Source organism: Strix uralensis, chromosome 24 (genome assembly GCF_047716275.1).
Source record: "Strix uralensis isolate ZFMK-TIS-50842 chromosome 24, bStrUra1, whole genome shotgun sequence".
NCBI lineage: Eukaryota > Metazoa > Chordata > Aves > Strigiformes > Strigidae > Strix > Strix uralensis.
In genome coordinates this window covers 3,924,838-3,947,573 of record NC_133995.1, presented here as the reverse complement: position 1 = coordinate 3,947,573, position 22,736 = coordinate 3,924,838, and the positions used below count along the sequence as shown (strand labels likewise).

Sequence of the window (22,736 nt, the reverse complement as noted above, 5' to 3'; positions counted from 1 at the left end):
CCCTGCCTGCATCCCTGCCTGCACCCTGCCTGCGCCCTGCCTGTGCTCTGCCCGCATCCCTGCCTGCATCCCTGCCTGCGCCCTGCCTGCACCCTGCCTGTGCTCTGCCCGCATCCCTGCCTGCGCCCTGCCTGCAACCTGCCTGCATCCCTGCCTGCGCCCTGCCTGCGCCCCTGCCTGCATCCCTGCCTGTGCTCTGCCCGCATCCCTGCCTGCGCCCTGCCTGCGCCCTGCCCGCATCCCTGCCTGCGCCCTGCCTGCATCCCTGCCTTCGCCCCTGCCTGCGCCCCTGCCTGCATCCCTGCCTGCGCCCTGCCTGTGCTCTGCCCGCATCCCTGCCTGCGCCCTGCCTGCGCCCTGCCTGCATCCCTGCCTGCACCCTGCCTGTGCTCTGCCTGCATCCCTGCCTGCGCCCTGCCTGCACCCTGCGCCCTGCCTGCACCCTGCCTGTGCTCTGCCCGCATCCCTGCCTGCACCCCTGCCTGCACCCTGCCTGCGCCCTGCCTGCACCCTGCCTGTGCTCTGCCCGCATCCCTGCCTGCATCCCTGCCTGCACCCTGCCTGCGCCCTGCCTGTGCTCTGCCCACATCCCTGCCTGCATCCCTGCCTGCGCCCTGCCTGCACCCTGCCTGTGCTCTGCCTGCATCCCTGCCTGCACCCTGCCTGCGCCCTGCCTGTGCTCTGCCCGCATCCCTGCCTGCATCCCTGCCTGCGCCCTGCCTGCGCCCCTGCCTGTGCTCTGCCTGCATTCCTGCCTGCGCCCTGTCTGCATCCCTGCCTGCACCCTGCCTGCGCCTCTGGCTCGGTGCCCCCCCCCGCCCCCCCCGGGCACCGAGACTGCCTCCACTGCCATGGGCACCACGTCTGCCCTGCCCCCCATGGGTGTCCCATCGCTCCCTGCCCCCCTGCCTCCCATGGGCACCCCATCACCACATGCCCTCCTGCCACCCATGGGTGCCCCAACACCACATGCCACCCATGGGTGCCCCAAAACCCTGTGCCATGCCACCCATGGGTGCCCCATCATGCTCTGCCTCCCATGGGTGCCCCAGCACTCTGCCCCCCCTGCCACCCACGGGTGCCCCATTCCCCCGTGCCACCCATAGGTGCCCCACTACCCCATCACCCCCTGCCACCCATAGGTGCCCCACCACCCCGTGCTCCCCTGCCTCCCATGGGTGCCCCATCACGTCCTGCCTCCCATGGGTGCCCCAGCACCCTCTGCCACCCATAGGTGCCCCACCACCCCGTGCTCCCCTGCCTCCCATGGGTGCCCCATCACATCCTGCTTCCCATGGGTGCCCCAGCACCGTATGCTCCCCTGCCACCCATGGGTGTCCCACCACCCCGTGCTCCCCTGCCACCCATTGGTGCCCCATTACCCTCTGCCTCCCATGGGTGCCCCACAACCCCGTGCTACGCTGCCTCCCATGGGTGCCCCATTACCCTCTGCCTCCCACGGATGCCCTGCCACCCCGTGCCCCCCCTGCCACCCATGGGTGCCCCCCCCGCCCCGGTGACTCACGCCGTGCCCTTCTTCTCGAAGCCCTGCGGGGTGGCGCAGGTGGCCCTGGCCGCCAGCACGAGGAAGAAGATGCTGACCTGCGGGGGCAGAGGGGTGAGGGGACGGGGGGGTGGGCACCCAGCGGGCACCCGCGCACCCCCCCCAGCCCCCCATACGCACGGCCACGGCGCAGGCGATGGGCCCCGCCAGGCTCCAGACCAGGCTGTCGTGGATGGAGAGCCAGCAGAAGTCGGGGTTGCCGTAGCCCTCGGGGTCCAGCCCCACCGCCAGCCCTGCCCGCACAGGTGTGGCTCAGGGGCGGGGCCAAGCCGCGGGGGGGGGGCGGGGCTAACCGCGGAGGGGCGTGGCTAATGCGGGGAGGGGCGTGGAATGGTGTGGGGGGGCGTAGGCTATTGGCTTGGGGGCGGGGCTATGCTGGGTGAGGGCAGGGTTATGGCCTGGGGGGCGTGTCTAACACATTGGGGGCGTGGTTATGGTGGTGAGGGAGGGGCTTAGGCCTTGGGGGCGTGTCTAAGAGGTTAAAGCAGGGCTATGCTGGATGAGGGTGGGGCTAAATGCTTGGGGTGGGGCTAAAATGCTTGGGGGCATGGCTATGATGTCAGGGGCGGGGCTACGATATCAGGGGCAGGGCTACGATATCAGGGGAGGGGCTATGATGTCAGGGGCAGGGCTATGATGTTGGAGGTGGGGCTATGATGTCAGGGGTGGGGCTATGATGTCAGGGGCAGGGCTATGATGTCAGGGGCAGGGCTATGATGTCAGGGGTGGGGCTATGATGTCAGGGCGGGTCTATGATGTCAGGGGTGGGTCTATGATGTCAGGGGTGGGGCTATGATGTCAGGGCAGGTCTATGATGTCAGGGGCGGGGCTATGATGTCAGGGCAGGTCTATGATGTCAGGGGCGGGGCTATGATGTCAGGGCGGGGCTATGATGTCAGGGGTGGGTCTATGATGTCAGGGGCGGGGCTATGATGTCAGGGCGGGTCTATGATGTCACGGGTGGGTCTATGATGTCAGGGGCGGGTCTATGATGTCACGGGTGGGTCTATGATGTCAGGGGTGGGTCTATGATGTCAGGGCGGGGCTATGATGTCAGGGGTGGGTCTATGATGTCACGGGTGGGTCTATGATGTCAGGGGTGGGTCTATGATGTCACGGGTGGGTCTATGATGTCAGGGGTGGGTCTATGATGTCAGGGCGGGTCTATGATGTCAGGGGTGGGTCTATGATGTCACGGGTGGGTCTATGATGTCAGGGGCGGGTCTATGATGTCACGGGTGGGTCTATGATGTCAGGGGTGGGTCTATGATGTCAGGGCGGGTCTATGATGTCAGGGGCGGGTCTATGATGTCACGGGTGGGTCTATGATGTCAGGGGTGGGTCTATGATGTCACGGGTGGGTCTATGATGTCAGGGGTGGGTCTATGATGTCACGGGTGGGTCTATGATGTCAGGGGTGCGTCTATGATGTCAGGGCGGGGCTATGATGTCAGGGGCGGGGCTATGATGTTGGGGCGTGGCCACCCTGGGGTGGTTAACCCAGGTGGAGGTGGGTGCCTGGTGGTGGGTGCTGCAGGGGGCGGGGCTAAGGCCGGGGGGCGGGGCCGGGCGCTGTGGGCGTGTCCTCACCGGTGATGAAGGCGGGCAGCCCCCAGCCCAGCACGTGGTAGAAGCGCATGGGCCCGCGGTCGACGTGGCGGGGCTCGCTGCGGCGCCGGTAGAGGTGCAGCCCCTCCAGCAGCGCCCAGCCCACCGCGCTCATGTAGAGGAACTGGAGCAGGATGGCCACCACCGTGCACGCCAGCTGCGCCCCCCCCGCCCCGCACGTCACTGCCCTGCCCCGCCAGCCACGGGCACCACCCGACCCCTGCACCCACGCCCACGACAGCCTCCTCTGAGAGCTCCACCCCATGAGACCCCACCCCATGAGACACCCCGCCCCTTTGATAGGCCCCCACCCCTTTAATAGACCCCACCCCAAGACCCCACCCCATGAGAGGCCCCACCCCTTTGATAGCCCCCACCCCTGAGACCCCACCCCATGATAGGCCCCACCCCCAAGACCCCACCCCATGATAGGTCCCACCCCTTTGATAGCCCCCACCCCTATGAGACCCCACCCCATGATAGTCCCTACCCCTTTAACAGGCCCCACCCCTTTTATAGCCCCCACCCGAGACCCCACCCCATGAGAGGCCCCACCCCTTTGATAGCACCCACCCCTATGAGACCCCACCCAAATAGGTCCCACCCCTTTGATAGCCCCACCCCTGAGACCCCACCCCATGAGAGGCCCCACCCCTTTGATAGCCCCCACCCCCTTTGCAACCCTCACCCCTTAGGCCCAGCCCACCAGGGCCCTGCCCACTGTTCAGCCCTGCCCATTGTACACCCCCCCCCCCGCCCCGAGCCCCACACCTTGGAGATGGTGGGGTCCCCAACCCCTTGAGGCCCCTCCCCCTTTGTCCCCTCCCCCGTTTGTCCCCGCCCCCTGGTCGCACCGGGAGGTCGGCCTGGTTGATGCCGAGCAGGAAGACGAGCTGGGCCAGGAGCAGGGCGGTGGCGCCGTGGCGGCGGATGCTGTGGCGGTTGGAGCGCAGCCCCCGCAGCCCCCCCAGCGCCAGCACGGCCAGCAGCAGCCCCGCCAGCCCCACGCCCAGCGAGGCGTAGGTCAGCGCCGCCAGCGGCAGGATCTCCCCGTTCTGCGGCACCGCGGCACCCGTGGGCACGTGGCGCCGGGGGACACGCCCCGTGGAGCCCCGCCCGCAATGCCACACCCCCATGGGAAACCCCGCCCACAACCCCGCCCACCGCGCTCAGCTCCACCCCATTGGAACCCCACCCACCCTGCCAGGCCCTGCCCATAATGCTTAGCCCCGCCCACCCTGCCTGGCCCCTGCCCATAATGCTTAGCCACGCCCACCCCGCTTGACCCCACCCACCCTGCCTGGCCCCGCCCATAATGCTTAGCCCCCGCCCACCCCACTTGACCCCACCCACCCTCCCTGGCACGGCCCATAATGCTTAGCCCCGCCCACCCTGCTTGACCCCACCCAATGGGAGCCCACACCCACATTTCTTAGCCCCACCCATCTTGATTGGCTCCACCCCCCAGAAGCCACACCCACATCGCTTAGCCCTGCCCCACGTGAGCCCCACCCACAATGCTTAGCCCCGCCCACCCTGTTTGGCCCCACCCAATGGGAGCCCACACCCACATTTCTTAGCCCCGCCCATCTCACTTGGCTCCACCCCACGGAAGCCCCGCCCACCTCTATTAGCCCCACCCCATAGTGCTTAGCCCCGCCCACCCCATTTGGCCCCATTCACAGGAGCCCCACCCACATTTCTTAGCCCCACCCATCTCGCTTGTCTCCACCCCGCAGAAGCCCCGCCCACATCGCTTGGCCCCACCCCCGTGGACACCCCACCCACCCCCTTGTCCCCTCCCGCCCCGCCCCACGGCCTGGCACCCCCTGCCCGCCCTGGTCCCCACGTGTCCCTCCGCCACCCGCCGTGTGCCCCATGTCCCCACGCCAGGGCCCTGTCCCGGGGTCACCCCCACGCCCCAGGTCCCCCTTGCGTCCCCCCGTGTCCCACCTCGCGGCGGGAGATGTCCATGAGGACGGCGAAGCTGGTCAGGTGGTGGCACTGGCAGCTGACGTGGCTCCAGTTGCGGAAGACGACCTCGCAGCCCCGCGCCGACCAGCCGCCCGCGCCGCCCGTCCTGCGCCGGCACCCTCAGCCACCGCCGGGACACCCACCGCACCCACCCGGGGACACCCACCTGCACCCTCAGCCACCGCCGGGACACCCACCGCACCCGGGGACACCCACCTGCACCCTCAGCCACCCTCAGGACACCCACCGCACCCTCAGCCACCGCCGGGACACCCACCCCACCCGGGGACACCCACCCGCACCCTCAGCCACCGCTGGGACACCCACCGCACCCACCCCGGGACACCACCCCACAGCCCCATCCCCGTGTCACCCCCCAAGGTCACAGCTGCCACACATGGGCCCGTCCCCCTGTCACCCACCCAGCGCTACCCACCACGTGCCCCCCCGCCCCTCCCTGCCCATCGAGGCACCCGCCCCATGTCCCCATGTCCCCTGTCCCCCTCCCCGGGGTGTCCCCGTCCCCCCCGGCTCACAGCAGGGAGTGGTTCCAGAAGACGCAGATGGGTTTGGAGCGCTCCTGGGTCTCCAGCAGCCGGAACTGGAGGGTGATGGGCTTCGCCAGCGCCCGCGGCGCCCGCGCCCCCGCCGCGTGCACGCTGATGCTCACCACCGGCGTGTTGATGACGGGGCGCTTGGGCACCCTGGGGTGCACCGGGGTCAGGGCTCTCCCCCCCCGGCACCCTGACACCCTTCTCGGTGCCCCGCTGCGCCCTGACACCCTCCCTGACTGCCCCCCCCCCGTCTCCCAGCACCCCATGAGCACCTTTCCAGTCCCGCCCTGGGGATCCCTGGGCACCCAGCACCCCCCCTCCCTTGCCCTGGCACCCCATGGGCACCCTCCCAGCCCCCCCGTGCCCTGGTCCCCCCCCCCCGGGGCACCTGAGGCTGCGCTTGTCGGTGTCGTACTGCTCGGGCAGGAGCCCGGCCAGGGTGCGGTAGATGATGACGCTGGCGATGGCCTGGCCCTCGCCCAGTGCCGGGTGGCGCTTGTGCCGGGTCACCAGGGTCACCTCCTCCTCCTCCTCCTCCTCCTCCTCATCCTCACCCTCCTCTGCAGCCTCTTCCTCCTCCTCCTCCTCCTCCTCCTGCCTGCCCGTGCCCTGTGCTGGCTGCCCGTGCCCAGCGGAGGGGTCTGGGGGGTGCCAGAAGGGGGTTGGCATGATGCTCTGCCACCACCATGGCTGTGCCAGTGTCCCCAACCCTGCCAGCCCCACAGCCATGGGTCCCCCAAACCTGCCAGCCCCATCCTGGGGTCCCCAACCCTGCCACCCCCATCCTGGGGTCCCCCCAACCCTGCCAGTCAGTCCCGTGGCCATATGGGGGTCCCCCCAACCCTGCCACCCCCATCCTGGAGTCCCCCCAACCCTGCCACCCCCATTCTGGGGTCCCCCCAACTCTGCCAGTCAGTCCTATGACCATATGGGGGTCCCCCCAACCCTGCCACCCCCATCCTGGAGCCCCCCCAACCCTGCCAGCCCCATGGCCCTGCTGGGGTCCCCCATCATCCTGCCCACTCCCCAGCCCTGCCAGCCCATGGCTGTGCCAGTGTCCCCCACTCCGCGTGTGCCAGCTCCCCCCCTATCCCCCCACTCCCACGCCCCCCCCTGGACTCACGCCTGCCCTCGGGGGGCCGGAAGACGCTGTCGGGCAGGATGACGGTGGTCTCCAGGTCGGGGGGCTTCTCCCCCCGCAGCGCCTCGTAACGCGGCAGCCGGGCGCCCGCGAAGCTGCCCTTGTCCAGCCGCACCACCGACACCACTGCGGCACCCGGGCGGCACCCGGGGGTCACCCGGGGGTCCCGCGGCACCCACAGCCCCCAGCACCCTGTGTGCCCAGCACCCACGGCCTCCGGCACCCACAGCCCCCAGCACCCACGGTACACGGACTTGTTCATGTCCCCTGAGCACACACGCACACACCCACAAGCCTGATCACACGCGTGTCCCTGGTCACACGCGTGTCCCCATCTCTCGGCACACAGGCACCCACAACATGCACACACATGCCTGTGTCCCCAGGGACACATGTGTCCTTGGGCACACACATGTCCCCAGGAACAGGCATGTTCCCTAGGCACACACATGTTCAGGGTGACATGCATGTCCTTGGGCACGTGCGTGTCCCCAAGTGCACACACGCTCATGGCCCCAGCGCACACCCATGTCCCCAAGCACACATTCATGTCCCCAGCACACACACGTGTCCCCAAGCACACATCCATGTCCCCAGCACACACACGTCCCCAGCACACACATGTCCCTTGGGCACACACGGGTCCCCAGACATACCCATACCCATGTCCCCAGCACACACACGTCCCCAGCACACACACATGTCCCTTGGGCATACACATGTCCCCAGGCACACCCATGCCCATGTCCTCAGCGCACACACACGTCCTTGGGCACACACGTGTCCCTTGGGCACACACATGTCTCCAGCACACACATGTGTCCCCAGCACACACACATGTCCCCTGGGCACACACGTGTCCCTTGGGCACACACATGTCTCCAGGCACACACACATGTCCCCTGAGCACACACGTGTCCTCAGCACACACACACGTCCCCAGTGCACACACATGTCCCCTGGGCACACACACGTCCTTGGGCACACACATGTCCCTTGGGCATACACATGTCCCCAGGCACACCCATGCCCATGTCCTCAGCGCACACACACGTCCTTGGGCACACACGTGTCCCTTGGGCACACACATGTCTCCAGGCACACACACATGTCCCCTGAGCACACACGTGTCCCCAGCACACACACACGTCCCCAGTGCACACACATGTCCCCTGGGCACACACACGTCCTTGGGCACACACATGTCCCTTGGGCACACACATGTCTCCAGGCACACACACATGTCCCCTGGGCACACACATGTCCCCAGCACACACACACGTCCCCAGTGCACACACATGTCCCCTGGGCACACACACGTCCTTGGGCACACGTGTCCCTTGGGCACACACATGTCTCCAGGCACACACACATGTCTCCAGGCACACACACATGTCCCCTGGGCACTCACGTGTCCCCAGCACACACACATGTCCCCAGCGCCCCCCTCCTTGAGCACACACGTGTCCCTGTCCCCGGAGGTCCCCGCTCACCGATGTTGGGGGTGACGATGGTGAAGGGGCTGAGGTAGGTCTGGGGCATGTTCTGTGCCAGGGCGCTGGCGTAGTCCTCGAAGTGCTTCAGCAGCCAGGCCGTGCCCCCCTCCGTCTGCTGGATCAGCTCCCAGTGCCGCTTGTTACTGGTGTCCAGCAGGGCACTGCCCACCCGCAGCAGGTTCTGCCGGGACGGGCAGGGGTGGGCAGCGCCGCGGGGCGCCCGTCACCCCGGGATCTGGGCAGGGGGATCCCACCCTCCCTCTGCTCCGCTTCCCTGCAAGGCTCTGTGGGTTGGGGTACCCCGGCACCGACAGCTGTATGTTGTAACCCCCCCCCGCCCCCATGCCGGTGAGTTGGGGGGGTGCCCATCACCCCAGCATCTGGGCTCCTGTACCAACACTGCCCCGAGGGTGCCCATGACCCCGGCATCCCCCAACCCACCCTGAGAGGGTGCCCCTCCCCCTGACATCAGACCTTCTCCTCTCCACCATGTTCCCCTGCACATTAAGGCATGGAGGAGGTGCCCTGTCCCCCCTTTCTCCAGGCTGCCCATCACGCCGGTATCCCCCGACCCACCCTGAGAGGGTGCCCCTCACCCTGGCATCTGGGGTCCTGCACCAGCCCTGCCCTAAGGGTGCCCCTCACCCTGGCATCAGGCCTCCTCCACCCACCCATATTTTCCTTCCACACTAAGCCATAGAAGGGGCACTCTGTCCCCCTTTCTCCAAGCTGCCCATCACCCCGGCATCCCCCGACCCACCCTGGGAGGGTGCCCCTCACCCTGGCATCTGGGCTCCTGCACCAACCCTGCCCTAAGGGTGCCCCTCACCCTGGTGTCAGGCCTCCTCCGCCCACCCATATTTTCCTTCCACACGAAGCCATGCAAGGGGCACCCCATCCCCTTTTCTCCAGGCTGCCCATCGCCCCGGCATCCCCCGACCCACCCTGGGCGGGTGCCCCTCACCCCGGCGCCCCTCCCGCACCTCGGTGAAGTGGACGTCCTGGGTGGCGGCGAGGCGGAAGCCGCGCTGGGCGCTCTCGTGCTGCAGCAGGCGGCTGGCCAGGCGGTACGCCAGGCGCAGGTCGCTGCCGAAGTAGGCCGGGGTGCGGCGAGTGGCGTCGTGCAGCTGCAGGGCCACGCGCCGCGACTGCGCCGGGTCCAGCGCCGACTCGTTCCGCGCCAGTCGTTCGGCCTGCGGGGACGCGGCGGGACGGGGGTGACGCTTTGATACGTGTGTGTGTGTGCGTGTGTGTGTGTGTCCCCAGCCCGGCTCCCGAGGGACGCTCACCCAGGCGCGGAGGGCGGCGAAGGCCAAGGAGCTGCAGTTGAAGAGGTTGGGGGGCAGCCAGCCCTTGTGCTCGTCGCAGTGCCGCAGCGCTGTGCCTGTGGGGACGGTGGCCCAAGGGGTGACATCGTGGGGTCACCGCCACCACCCCTTCCCCAGCCCAGCGGTGACACCGTGGGGTCATCCCACCCTTGCTCCATCCCGGCAATGGCATCATAGTGTCACCCCCCGGCCCCGTTCCAGCTCTGCCACCACCGTGTCACCTCCCAGCCTCTGGTGCCACTGGGGTGTCACCACCGCCACCCCATCCCAGCAGTGCCACCACGGTGTCACCTCCCTGTACCATCCCAGCAGTGTCACCGCAGTGTCACCCCCACCCAGCTCCATCCCAGCAGTGCCACCGTGGTGTCACCACCCCTACACCCCATCCCAGCAGTGCCACCGTGGTGTCACCACTCCTACACCCCATCCCAGCAGTGCCACCGTGGTGTCACCACCCCTACACCCCATCCCAGCAGTGCCACCACAGTGTCACCCCCTCTCAGCCTCATGGTGTCACCCCCTCTCAATGTCACCATGGTGTCACCCCACCCCAGCTCCATCCCAGCAGTGCCACCACTGCATCAACCCCCGTCCCTGTCCCAGCAGTGCCACCATGGTGTATGTCCCCCATCCCATCTCAGTGGTGCCACCATGGTGTCACCTCCCTGACCCCATCCCAGTGATGCCACCACAGTGTCACCCTCCCCATCCCATCCCCACTATGGCATCACCACCCCCCCACCAAGCTCTGTCCCAGCAGTGCCACCATGGTGTCACAACCCTGTCTTTGTCCTAGAAGTGCCACCATGGTGTCACGTGTCCCCCCACCTCAGTAGTGCCACCACGGTGCCACCCCCCACCCTGTCCCTGCACGTCCCCACCTACCGACGGATCCCTTGGGGCAGGGGGCAGCCGCCGGCAGCCCGAAGCGGGTGCGGGGCCACCAAATGCCAGCCTCGATGGCACGGGGACAGCTGTCGTAGTTGACTGCAGGGCAAAGCAGGGTGTCATGCCAGGGTGACAGCAGGGTGACATGGAGTGACAGCAGTGGCACCCAGTTGCTGGCACCCAGGGTGACATCAAGGAGACAGAAGGGTGACACAGGGTGACAGGAGTGGCACTTGGTCACTGGCACCCAGGGTGACATCAAGGAGCCAGCAGGGTGACACTGAGTGACAGCAGGGAGACGGGAGTGGCACTCGGTTGCTGGCACCCAGGGTGACAGCAGAGTGACAGCAGGATGACACAGGGTGACAGCGGGGTGACAACAGGGCGACACAGGGTGGCAGCTTGTTGCCAGCACCCAGAGCGACAGCAGGGTGACAGTGTCACCCGGTCCCCATCACCCACCTTCACAGCCACTGGCCGTCACCTCGGCGAAGGGATTGTCACAGCGGTCACAGTGGCGGCCGATGACACCGGCCTTGCAGGGACACTGCCCGCTGGTGGCATCACAGAGGCGGGACAGGGACCCGGTGGGGTAACAGTCGCAGAGCAGGCAGGAATCGCTGCCCGCCGGCCGGTAGTGGTTCTCCTGGGGGGGTGTGTGTGTGTCACAATTTCGGTGTCCCTGTCCCCTGAGGGCCACCGGGGACGCGCCCTTGGGGACAAGGCCTCACCTTGCAGCGACACTCGCCCGTCGTCTTGTTGCAGTCGGGGTCGAAGCCTTTGGTGACGTCGCAGCTGCAGGGGCCGCAGGTGGGGTGGCCCCACCACCCCCGCGGGCACGGCTGGGCCTCCCTGCCCGGGTGACACCGCAAGGCGTGTGGCACGGTCCCCAAGGCTGGCACTGCCACCCTGCCCGTCCCACGCCCACCCTGTCCCCTCTCGCATGTCCCAGCGAGAGGGACGGGCACGCGCGAGTGCGACGGGCGGCGCCCGTCGCACTCGCGCGTGTCCGTCCCTCGGTGTCACTCACTTGTGCTCGCAGTAGGGACCGAAGTGACCTTGGGGACACTCGCAGGTGTAACCGTGCGCCGAGCCCGGCTTGCGGGTGCAGGTGGCCGGGGCCTGGCAGGGGTTGAGGGCACAAGCGCTGACGCAGCTGTCACCGAAGTAACCTGGGCACGAGGACGGGGCACGGTTGGGGACATCGTAGGGAGGGGGGTGACACCAGGGAGAGTGGCAGTGCCACATGGGGATGGAGGTGGCAGTGCCCTGGGAAGAGTGACAGAGCTGGCAGTGCCTAGGGAGGGTGGCAGTGCCCTGGGGACAGTGACAAGGGAGGGTGGCAGTGCCTTAGAGACAGTGACAGGGGGGTGGCAGTGCCCTGGGGACAGTGACAAGGGAGGGTGGCAGTGCCTGAGAGACAGTGACAAGAGGGTGGCAGTGCCCTGGGGACAGTGACAAGGGGGGGTGGCAGTGCCTGAGAGACAGTGACAGGGTGGTGGCAGTGCCCTGGGGACAGTGATGGGAGGGTGGCAGTGCCCTGGGGACAGTGACAAGGGTAGCAGTGTCCAAATAGGGTGGCACTGCTGTGGGGACAGTGATAGGGCTGGCAATGCCCTTGGGGACAGTGATAAGAGTGGCAGTACCCTGGGGACAGTGATGGGGCTGGCAGCACCCAAGTGACAGTGACAGGGGGGTGGCAATGCCCTGGGGACAGTGACAGGGGGGTGGCAGTGCCATGCAGATGGCGATGCGGGTGACGGGGCATTGGGGACAATGATGGGGGGGTGACCAGGGAGGGTGGCAGTGCCCTGGGGACCATAACAGAGGTGACAGTGCCCAGAGAGGGCTGCAAAATGCTGGGGGCTGTGCCGGGGGCAGGGGAGGGGGCTGGCAGCGCCCAAGTGACAGTGACAAGGGGGTGGCAGCACCTTGGGGACAGTGACAAGGGGGTTGGCAGTGCCCAGGGAAGGTGGCCATGCCAATGGCAGCGGTGTTGGGGGAGTGGCAGCACCAGGGGTGGCAGCGCCGGGAGTGGCAGTGCAAGGGTGGCAGTGCCAAGGGTGACAGTGGCAGAGGTGGCAGTGGCAGAGGTGGCAGCGGCAGGGGTGGCAGCACCGGGGGTGGCAGTGGCAGGGGTGGCGGCACCGGGGGTGGCAGTGCAAGGGTGGCAGTGCCAAGGGTGACGGTGGCAGGGGTGGCACCACTGGGGGTGGCACTGCAAAGGGTGGCAGTGCCAGGGGTGGCAGTGTCAGGGGCGGCAGTGTCAGGGGTGGTGGCACCAGGGGTGGCAGTGCCAGGGGTGGCAGCGCTGGGGGTGGCAACACTGGGGGTGGCAACACTGGGGGTGGCAGTGTCAGGGGTGGCAGTGCCAGGGGTGGCAGTGCCAGGGGTGGCGGCACCAGGGGTGGCAGCACCGGGGGCGGCAGTGCCAGGGGTGGCAGCGGCAGGGGTGGTGTCCCCACGGTGTCCCCGGGCGCTCACCGGGGTGGCAGCGGCAGGAGAAGCTGTCCCAGTCGTCGCTGCAGTAGCTGTGGGGGGGGCAGGGCCCCGAGTCGCAGGGGTCGGGCAGGGCGCAGCCCCCCTCCACGTTGACCCGCGCCGCCTGCGCCACGCTCAGGGACACCGCGCTGGCCGCCGTCTCGCCCACGCGCACGCCCTGTGTCACCGCCGCATTGTCACCCCCCCGCCGTGACACCCCCGTCCCCACATCAACGTACCCCCCCCACACACCCCTCCCCCAGGAGTTACGCCTGTGCCCGTGTCCCTGTCCCCATGCCCAGGCCCCAGGGTCATGTCCCCGTGTCCCTGTGGCCCACAGGCACCCTGTCCCCATGTCCCCATGTCCCCATGCCTGTACCCATCCCTGGTGCCCAAACGTCCCATGTCCCCATTCAATGTCCCCACGCCCCTGTGCTGATGCCCCTGGCCCCCACTGCTGTGCCCATGTCCCTGTGCCCTGTGCCATGTCCCTGCGCCCTGTGCCATGTCCCCAAGCCCACACCCCCCTGCCCCTCTGCCACCACCCCTGTGCCCATATACCCCATCCCCGAGCCCTGTGTCCCCGTGCCCAAATGTCCCCTGTCCCCATGCCTGTGCCCATACCCCTGTCCCCGTGCCCACATCCCCACATGCAACCAATGTCCCCCTGCCCGTGATGTCCCCTGTCCCCATGTCATACACCCATATGCATGGCCCTGTGTCCCTGTCCCCATTCGATGTCCCCATGCCCCATGCCCATGTCCCTGTACCCATGTCATGCCCCCCACTGCCGTGCCCATGTCCCCGCGCTCTGTGCCATGTCCCCAAGCCCACACCCCTTTGCCCCTTTTCCACCACCCCTGTGGCCATATGTCCCCTGTCCCCACGTCCCATGTCCCTGTGCCCATGTCCCTGTCCCCCCGCATCATGCCCATGCCTCCCGCTGCTGTGCCCATGTCCCTGTGCCCACATCCATGCCCCTTGCTGCCATGCCACCATGTCCCCCCCGCCGTGCCCATGTCCCCATGTCCTGCACCATGTCCCCATGCCCTGTGCCCATATCCCTATGGCCATACCCATGGCCCCCCCACCCTGTGCCCATGTCCCAGTGCCCATGTCTGTGCCCCCCCGGTGCCCATGTCCCCACATCCTGTGCCCATACTCATGCCCCCTCCCGTGCCCATGTCCCCATGTCCCCATGCCCTGTGCGCACGTCCCGGTGCCCATGTCCGTGCCCCCTTCTTGTGCCCATGTCCCCACGCCCTGTCCCCATGCCCATGTCCCCATGTCCTGTGCCCACATCCCAGTGCCCATGTCCATGTCCCCCCCCAACCCGTGTCCCCATGCCCTGTCCCCATCCCCATGTCCCCATGTCCCCATGCCCTGTGCGCAAGTCCCGGTGCCCATGTCCATGCCCCTCCCCATGTCCCCACGCCCTGTCCCCATGCCCATGCCCCCACCACCGTGCCCCACACCCTATGCCCTGTCCCCACACCCCCTCGCCCCTTTGCCCCCACCCCCGTGCCCATATGCCCAATGTCCCATGTCCCCCTGCCCGTGCCCCCCCGCCCCTGCCCGTACCTGCAGGCAGCCGCGGAAGCCCTGTTCCACGGTGCCACCGTCACCCGCCAGCCCCCCCACGCTCAGCGTCCGCAGCCGCAGCCCCTGCAGCTCCCCAGCCACATCGGCCACCGCCTGCGGGCAAGGGGGGGGTGGGGGCACAGAGACACCCATGGGTGCCATGGTGGCACCCATGGGGTGAGCAGGGCAGGGTGCCCGCCCCGTGCCTCAGTTTCCCCACCCTGGGGTCCCAGGCTACCTGGTGGCGGCCGTAGTCGAGGGCGAGGAGGAGGAGGGTGGCGGGGGGGGGCCGGCCGGGGGCCCCCCGCAGCTCCAGCTGCAGGTGGTGCCAGTCGCCGTCGTTGACCTTGGCGTGGGGCAGCCGCAGCCAGGCCAGGCGGGACCCCCCCTGCCAGACGCCCGCCTCCGCCTGCCCCTCGCTCAGCTGCCGAGAGGGACGTCAGTGCCCCCCGCACCTCAAGGTGGGGGGGACACCCCTGGCACACCCCCCCCCCCATCACCATGGCAATACCCCCCCCTCGAGGACAATAACCCCCCCAAGGGTAAGACCATCACAGCAATACCCCCCCAAAGCAAATACCCCTCAGGGAAATACCCCCCCCGGGCAATAACTCCCTGCCAAGAGAAATACCCCCCGCAAGGACAATAGCCCCCCCTGGCATTGCCCCCCGGGGCAATACCCCCTATGCCAATACCCCCCCCCGGGGCAATAACCCCTATGCCAATAACCCCCCCCGGGGCAATAACCCCCTATGCCAATACCCCCCCCCAGGGCAATAACCCTATGCTAATACCCCCCCCGGGGCAATAACCCCTATGCCAATACCCCCCCCCCAGGGCAATAACCCTATGCCAATACCCCCCCCCAGGGCAATACACCCTATGCCAATACCCCCCCCGGGGCAATAACCCCTATGCCAATACCCCCCCCCCGGGGCAATACCCCCTATGCCAATAACCCCCCCCCGGGGCAATACCCCCTATGCCAATAACCCCCCCCCCGGGGCAATAACCCCTATGCCAATACCCCCCCCCGGGGCAATAACCCCTATGCCAATACCCCCCCCCGCGGCAATACCCCCTATGCCAATACCCCCCCACCCTGGGGCAATAACCCCTATGCCAATACCCCCCCCCCGGGGCAATAACCCCTATGCCAATACCCCCCCCCCCGGGGCAATAACCCCTATGCCAATACCCCCCCCCCGGGGCAATACACCCTATGCCAATACCCCCCCCGGGGCAATAACCCCTATGCCAATACCCCCCCCCCCGGGGCAATACCCCCTATGCCAATAACCCCCCCCCGGGGCAATACCCCCTATGCCAATAACCCCCCCCCGGGGCAATACCCCCTATGCCAATAACCCCCCCCCCGGGGAAATAACCCCTATGCCAATACCCCCCCCCAGGGCAATACACCCTATGCCAATGCCCCCCCCGGGCCAATACCCCTTGTGCCAATACCCCCCCCCCATGACCATCCTCCCCCCATGGCCATACCCCCTATGCTACCCCCCCATGCCCCGCCCCCCGTCCCCATGGGGCACACCTGGAGGGTGAGGGTGGCCCGGGGGCCAGCACTAGCCCGCAGCAGCAGCCCCCGGGGGTGGCGGGTGCGGAACATGAGCCCCAGGTGCCAGGGCAGGGTGATGGGCAGTGCCAGCCCGCTCCAGGACACACGGCTGCTGCCCAGGAACCGCTGGGGACTCGCCATCTCTGCGGGGAGACGGGGCGTGGGGTGGGTGCTGACCCCCCAGAACCCCCCCCATGCCCACCCCGGTGCCCCCCCCCGGTACCTTCCTGGCAGGTTTTGCCCCCGAAGCCCAGCGGGCAGCGGCAGCTGAAGCTGTCCCACTCGTGCACGCAGGTGCCACCGTTGTGGCACGTGCTGGCGTCACACAGCGTCTTCTTGGCAGGGCAGCCTGGACCGGGGGGGGCACCAAGGGGCTCGAACCCCCCCACATCACCCAGGACCCCGGCCCCCCAGCCAGCCCCACGGCCTGGCACACCCCAGCCCCACGTCACCATGCTCGGGGGGCACCGAGACCCTCCGGCACTGGGTCCCGAAGTCCCCCTGGGCCATTCTCCAGCACGGTGCCACCCCCAGACCCTTGTCCAGCCCCACACCCTGGCACCCCACTGGCCCCATAAGCCCCAGCCCCATGCCCAGGGGGCACAGAGACCCCCGGGCACTGCCCCAGCCCCACATGCCCTCGATCCCCTCCAGCCCTGGCACCCCCTGACCCCACGTCCCCACAGCCACCCCCCCATAACCGCTGGCCCCCCATCCAGCCCCACAGCCCTGGCACCCCCTGACCCCACGTCCCCACAGCGTCCCCCCCACACCTCCCTGGCCCCCCATCCAGCCCCACAGCCCTGGCACCCCCTGACCCCACATCCTCACGTCGTCCCCCCCCATACCCCCCTGGCCCCCCATCCAGCCCCACAGCCCTGGCACGCCCTGACCCCACGTCCCCACGGCCAGGGGACACAGCCCCCCCACACCTCCCTGGCCCCCCATCCAGCCCCAGAGCCCTGACACCCCCTTCACCCCACACCCCCCAGCCTCATGTTCTCATGCCCAGGGGGCACAGAGACCCCCCCAAGCACTGCCCAGCCCCGTGCCCCCTGGATCCCCCCACAACCCTGACACCCCATAACCCCCCACCCCCTTTTCCATGCCCAGGGGGCACAGCCCCCACCCATCCCCACCCCCTGGTACCCCCCACCCCTCCGCCCCCCATCGCCAGCCATTTCCCCAGCCCCACACCCCCCTGCCCACCCCGCCGTGCCCCCCCATGCCCCGCACCGGGCAGGGTGCCGTTGTTGGCGATGAAGGCGGCCATGTCGACGGGGCGCTGGTCGATGTGGAGGTGCCTCATGCACCCCACAAACTGCCGGCTGCGGATGGGGAAGCTCTCGGGCAGGGTGGGCACGCCGCCCAACAGCAGCGGCCCCGTCAGATCCAGCGACCTGCACAGCACCCACCGTCACCGACCCCGAGGGACCCATTTCCCAACCCATGAGGACCCCAAGGGACACCCACCCCCCCACCCACCCCCCTCCCACCCTTACTTCTTGCTGCCGGACTGGGTGCCCTGGGCCGCGCAGGAGTAGTTGCCCAGGACGGGGCCGAAGCGCAGGGCCATGCCCGTGTCGCAGTCGTCCACTGTCACCACGGCCACCTTCTGCTCCGAGGGGCCCTGGGGCAGCCCCGACCGCCCCAGCACCGGCTGGGGACAACGCCCGAGCCGTGGGCCCTTGCTGCCCCCGGCCCCGCAGCCTTCATCCCGCTCCTCATCCTCCCTCTGCCCTCCAGCCCCCACAAACTCCCACCCCGCTCCCCCATCCCTCCAAATCTCCTCCCTGCTCCCCTCCATCTCCTCTTCTTCTGTTCCCCCAGACCCCCACCCCGCTCCCCCCATCCCTCCATCCTCCAAACCCTCTCCCTGCTCCCCTCCATCCCCCCCAGACCCCTACCCTGCTCCTCCATCCCCTCTTCTTGTCCCCCCAAATCCCCACCATCTCCCCTCCATCCCTCCCTCCCCTCTTCTTCCATTTCCCAAACCCCCACCCTCTATCCCTCCCTCTCCTCCATCCCCCTCAACCCCCCCAAACCCCCTTCCCTGGTCCCCTTCATTCCTGTCCGCCCAAACACCCACCCTCCAGCCCCTCTTCCTCCATCTTCTAAACCCCCTCCCTGCTCCCCTCCATCCCCCCAAACCCCCTCCCTGCTCCCCTCCATCCCCCCAAAACCTCCACCCTGTTCCCCTCCATCCCCTCTTCTTCTGTCCCCCCAACCCCCCCATGCTCCCCTCCATCCCCTCTTCCTCCATCCCCCCAAACCTCCACCACACTCCCCTCCATCCCTGTCCCCCCAAACCCCCTCCCTGCTCCCCTCCATCTCTGTCCCCCTGAACTCCCCCCTTTCCATCCCCTCTATCCCCCCAGCTCCTCACCCTCCATCCCCTCCTTCTCTGTCCCCCCCAAACCTCACCCCACTCCCCTCTACACCCCATTTCCCCCCCCTCCATGTCCCCTGGGGTGCGCCCACCTTGTTGTAATAGTGGAGCTGGACCCGGTGCCACTGCCCGTCGCTGACACCGCCCGGCACGAAGGGTGACACCGTGGTGGTGGTCTCACCTGTGGGCACCAGCTTTTGGGCAGCGGGCACAGCCCGGGGAGGGGGCACAGGGCTGGGGGGGGATCGGAGGGATGAGGGTGCCAGGGCTGCAGTGCCAGGGATGCAACACATGGAATGCAGTGCCAAGATGCAGTGCCAGGGATGTAACACATGGGAGGCAGTGCCCGGGATGCAGTGCCCGGGACGCAGTGCCCAGGATGCAGTGCCAAGCAGTGCCAGGGACGCAGTGCCAGGGAAGTAACACATGGGATGTGGTGCCAGGCAGTGCCCAGGACACAGTGCCAGGGATGTATGGCCCAGGATGCAGTGCCTGGGATGCAGTGCCAGGGAGGCAGTGCCACAGAGGCAGTGCTGGGGATGCAGTGCCAGGGAGGCAGTGCCAGGCAGTGCCCGGGATGCAGTGTCAGACAGTGCCAGGGATGTATGGCCCAGGACGCAGTGCCCAGGATGCAGTGCCAGGGAGGCAGTGCCCGGGATGCAGTGCCAGGCAGTGCCAGGGATGTACAGCCTGGGATGCGGTGCCAGGGGTGTAACACACAGGATGCAGTGCCAGGCAGTGCCCAGGATGCAGTGTCAGGGATGTATGGCCTGGGATGCAGTGCTAGGGATGCAGTGCCTGGGATGCAGTGCCAGGAGTGTAACACATGGGACGCAGTGCCAGGGAGGCAGTGCTGGGGATGCAGTGCCAGGCAGTGCCAGGCAGTGCCAGGGATGCAGTGCCCCGGATGCAGTGCCAGGGAGGCAGTGCCAGGCAGGCAGTGCCAGGCAGGCAGTGCCAGGGATACAGTGCCAGGGATACAGTGCCAGGCAGTGCCCAGGATGCAGTGCCAGGGATGCAGTGCCAGGGATTCAGTGACAGGGATGCAGTGCCGGGGAGGCAGTGACAGGCAGTGCCAGGGATGTAGTGCTGGGGATGCAGTGCCGGGGATGCAGTGCCGGGGATGCAGTGCCAGGGATGCAGTGACAGGGATGCAGTGACAGGGATGCAGTGCCCAGGATGCAGTGCCCAGGATGCAGTGCCGGGGATGCAGTGACAGGGATGCAGTGCCAGGGATGCAGTGCCCAGGATGCAGTGCCGGGGATGCAGTGCCAGGCAGCGCGGGGCTGCGGTGCCCGGCAGCGGATGCCGGGGGTGCGGTGGGGGGCGCGGTGCCGGTACCTGCCGAGAAGCTGAGCTGGACCTGCTCGCCCACGATCTCCAGCGCCACGAAGTCGTGCTTCTCGTTGAAGCGCCCGTTGTAGAGCAGGAGCCCGTCCCGCTCCTTGGTGGCAAACCTGGCGCGGGGACGAGTGCCCGGCTCTGCCCATCATCCCCTGCCCCCCCTCCGGGCCCCCCCCAGATATGCCCCGTCACCCCCACAGCTCCCTGGCCTGCCCCGTGCACCCACCGGGACACACTGGCACCCACCATCCCCCGACCCCCTGCCCCCACGGGGTGTCCCCATGCCAAGGGGTCACCCTCCCACCCCACACCCCCTTGCCCCCCCCTCTCCCACACCCATGGTCACCCCACACCCCAGATGATGCCTATGGGGTACCCATCACCCATCCAATGCCCACGGGACACCCCCCCTGCCCCAGGTGATGCCCCCAGGACACCCCTCGCCCTCCCCGCCCCCCCCCCCAAGGCCCCTTTGTCCCCCCCCCGGGGCTCACGTCAGGGCGAGGGTGAAGTGGAAGCGCTGGCGGAGGCCGCGGAAGGTGAGGAAGGAGCGCGGGGGGAAGCTGCGGGTGCTCATGGTGCAGAAGGGTTTCTCGTAGTGCCCGGGGGGGCACTGGCAGCGGAACCCCCCCACCAGCAGGTTGAGGCAGGTCCCCCCGTTGCGGCAGACCCCCGGGGAGCAGCGGCCCCCCCGGGCGCTCAGCTCGCAGCGTTCCCCTGCGTGAGGCCCGGTTGGCATCCAGCACCGCGCCCGGGGCACCGGGCACCCCCAGCACCCCCAAAATGGGGGGGTGGGGATCCCCTCTCCCATCCCCCCTTATCAGCTCCAGAGTGGCTTTATCCCCAGCTCCATCACCATGGTAACCGCCTCCCATCACCATGGCAACCGAGTCAGAACCCCCCCCCACTCCCCCAGCATCCCCTCCCCCACCAGATGGTACCCCCCCCCCCCCCAAGGTGTCCCGTGGGGGCTGGGGGTGCCAAGGGGTCCCCAGGGCGGGTGGGGGCTGTCCCCAGTGCCACCAGTCTCCCAGTGACCGTGTGTCTGTGTGTGTCCCCTGGCCAGCTGTGGTGGGGAGCAGATGGCCGGGCCACCACAGTGGGGACAGGGTGTCCCTGCACCCCGGGGTGTCCCCAGGGTGTCCCCAAGGCTCTGCCCCCACCAGTGACCCCATGTCGTCCCCCCCCACCGACCTCCCACAGGGACCTCACTGGGGTGGAGGGACAGAGGGGACAGGGAGAGGGGACCTGACATGGAGGGTGATGGGAGGATGGGGGGGACAGGGGGGGCAACATGGGAGGGGGAGTAAGGAGAGAGGACAGAGGGGTGGGGCGGAGAGAGGGGGGAGGAAGGTGAAGAGATGGAAGAGAGGAGGAAGATAAAGGTGTTGGAGACAAAGGGGAGGGAGGAGGAATGGAGGGAGAGAGGGATGGAGGGAGAGAGGAGGGATAGAGGGAGGGAGGGAGGGAGGACGGATGGAGAGAGGGAGTGATGGAGGGAGTGATAGAGGGAGGGAGAGAGGGATGGAGGGAGGGAGGGAGGGAGAGAGAGAGAGAGGAGGGATAGAGGGAGGGAGGGAGGAGGGATGGAGGAGGGAGGGAAGGATGGAGGGATGGAAGAGGGAGGGATGGCCAGAAGACAACGGAGGGTGGCTGACGGAGCGACAGCTGAGGAAGAGAAGGGGAGAGGGAGGGCTGAGGGCAGCAGGACGAAGGGGTGACCGCGATGGACGGTGGAGGGGCGGCAGAAGAAGGGCTCGATGAGGAAGACCAGCGAGGGACGGGATGAAGGCTGAGGGAGGACGGGAGCGGGACAAAGCGACGCTGGGGACGGGTGACGGAGGGACGGCGAGAAGGAGCAGACAGAGGGAGCTGGCTGAAGGACGGACACCGAGAGGCCAGGGCGGCCGTGGGAGGGCCGAAGGGGACAAGGTGACCCCAGGGACGGCCGAGGGAGGGAGGCGCCGGGCTCTAACCGGTGAAATCCTCGTGGCACTCGCAGGTGTAGCCGCCCTCGCGGCTCCGGCACCGCCCGTTGCTGCCGCAGGGGCTGGAGTAACAGAGGTCGATCTCCGTCTCGCAGTAGTCGCCGGTGAAACCGGGCGGGCAGCGGCAGCGCAGGCCGGTGACGGGGTGGATGGGGCGGAAGAGGATGGTGTCGGAGGCGAGGAAGGGCGCCGAGCTGTCGAACTGGAGGACGGAGACGCAGCGCATGTAGTTCTCGCAGGGTTCCCGCAGGCAGATGTTGTCGTCGAAGGGCAGGACCCGCTGCGCCGAGATGGCGGCCAGCAGCGAGCGGTTGAGGTAGAGCCGCTCCTGCAGCTCCTCGGAGGAGAAGAAGCGGGCGCCGTGCCCCGAGGCGGGCAGCAGCACCGAGAGGCTGACGTTGAGGATCCGGGCGGTCCCCACGTCCGTGTCCGTTTGGATGTTGAAGAGGACAACGCGGTGACGGGGGGCGGCCAGGACGGCGGCCACCCCCTCCAGGAAGCGGCTGAGCAGCGGGGAGAGGAATCGCTCCTGGGACATGTCGGCCAAGCGGAGGGTGATGCTGTTGCTCAACATCTCGTCCGTGATCACCGTCACCCGCAGCGTGCACTGGGCCGTCGCGCTGTGGACCCCATCTTGGGGGGGGGGGGGGGGACGGACACGGGGAGGGGGTCAGTGACAGCTCCGGGCCACCGCGGGATGGGGACAAGTGGCGGTGACGGGGCACCCATCCTGCTCGGCCACCTGGCCATGGGGCACGTGTCCCAACTCAGCCGGCAGCACCGTGGGGTGGGGTGGGGGGGTGGGGGGAAAGGCTCTGCCCAGC

General features: G+C 68.1%; 1 protein-coding gene across 2 annotated transcripts in view; it reads right to left on the bottom strand.

The window, feature by feature from the left end:
• Positions 1-22,736, bottom strand: part of CELSR2 (cadherin EGF LAG seven-pass G-type receptor 2) — a 33,497-nt gene that overhangs the window by 5,932 nt on the left and 4,829 nt on the right. For both annotated transcript variants that reach the window (XM_074893949.1, XM_074893948.1), the window contains exons 2-27: positions 21,901-22,545; positions 20,419-20,641; positions 19,922-20,037; positions 18,673-18,761; positions 17,694-17,851; positions 17,428-17,591; positions 16,415-16,540; positions 16,168-16,334; positions 14,854-15,039; positions 14,616-14,729; positions 13,038-13,212; positions 11,584-11,725; positions 11,285-11,405; positions 11,016-11,199; positions 10,551-10,652; positions 9,627-9,721; positions 9,321-9,530; positions 8,335-8,518; positions 6,824-6,967; positions 6,089-6,341; positions 5,683-5,850; positions 5,126-5,252; positions 4,027-4,227; positions 3,155-3,329; positions 1,685-1,797; positions 1,526-1,602 (exon numbers count right to left, since the gene is read on the bottom strand). In XM_074893949.1, coding sequence (XP_074750050.1) covers positions 1,526-1,602; positions 1,685-1,797; positions 3,155-3,329; positions 4,027-4,227; positions 5,126-5,252; positions 5,683-5,850; positions 6,089-6,341; positions 6,824-6,967; positions 8,335-8,518; positions 9,321-9,530; positions 9,627-9,721; positions 10,551-10,652; positions 11,016-11,199; positions 11,285-11,405; positions 11,584-11,725; positions 13,038-13,212; positions 14,616-14,729; positions 14,854-15,039; positions 16,168-16,334; positions 16,415-16,540; positions 17,428-17,591; positions 17,694-17,851; positions 18,673-18,761; positions 19,922-20,037; positions 20,419-20,641; positions 21,901-22,545 — 4,459 coding nt within the window. The remainder of the gene's footprint in view (positions 1-1,525; positions 1,603-1,684; positions 1,798-3,154; positions 3,330-4,026; positions 4,228-5,125; positions 5,253-5,682; positions 5,851-6,088; positions 6,342-6,823; positions 6,968-8,334; positions 8,519-9,320; positions 9,531-9,626; positions 9,722-10,550; positions 10,653-11,015; positions 11,200-11,284; positions 11,406-11,583; positions 11,726-13,037; positions 13,213-14,615; positions 14,730-14,853; positions 15,040-16,167; positions 16,335-16,414; positions 16,541-17,427; positions 17,592-17,693; positions 17,852-18,672; positions 18,762-19,921; positions 20,038-20,418; positions 20,642-21,900; positions 22,546-22,736) is intronic.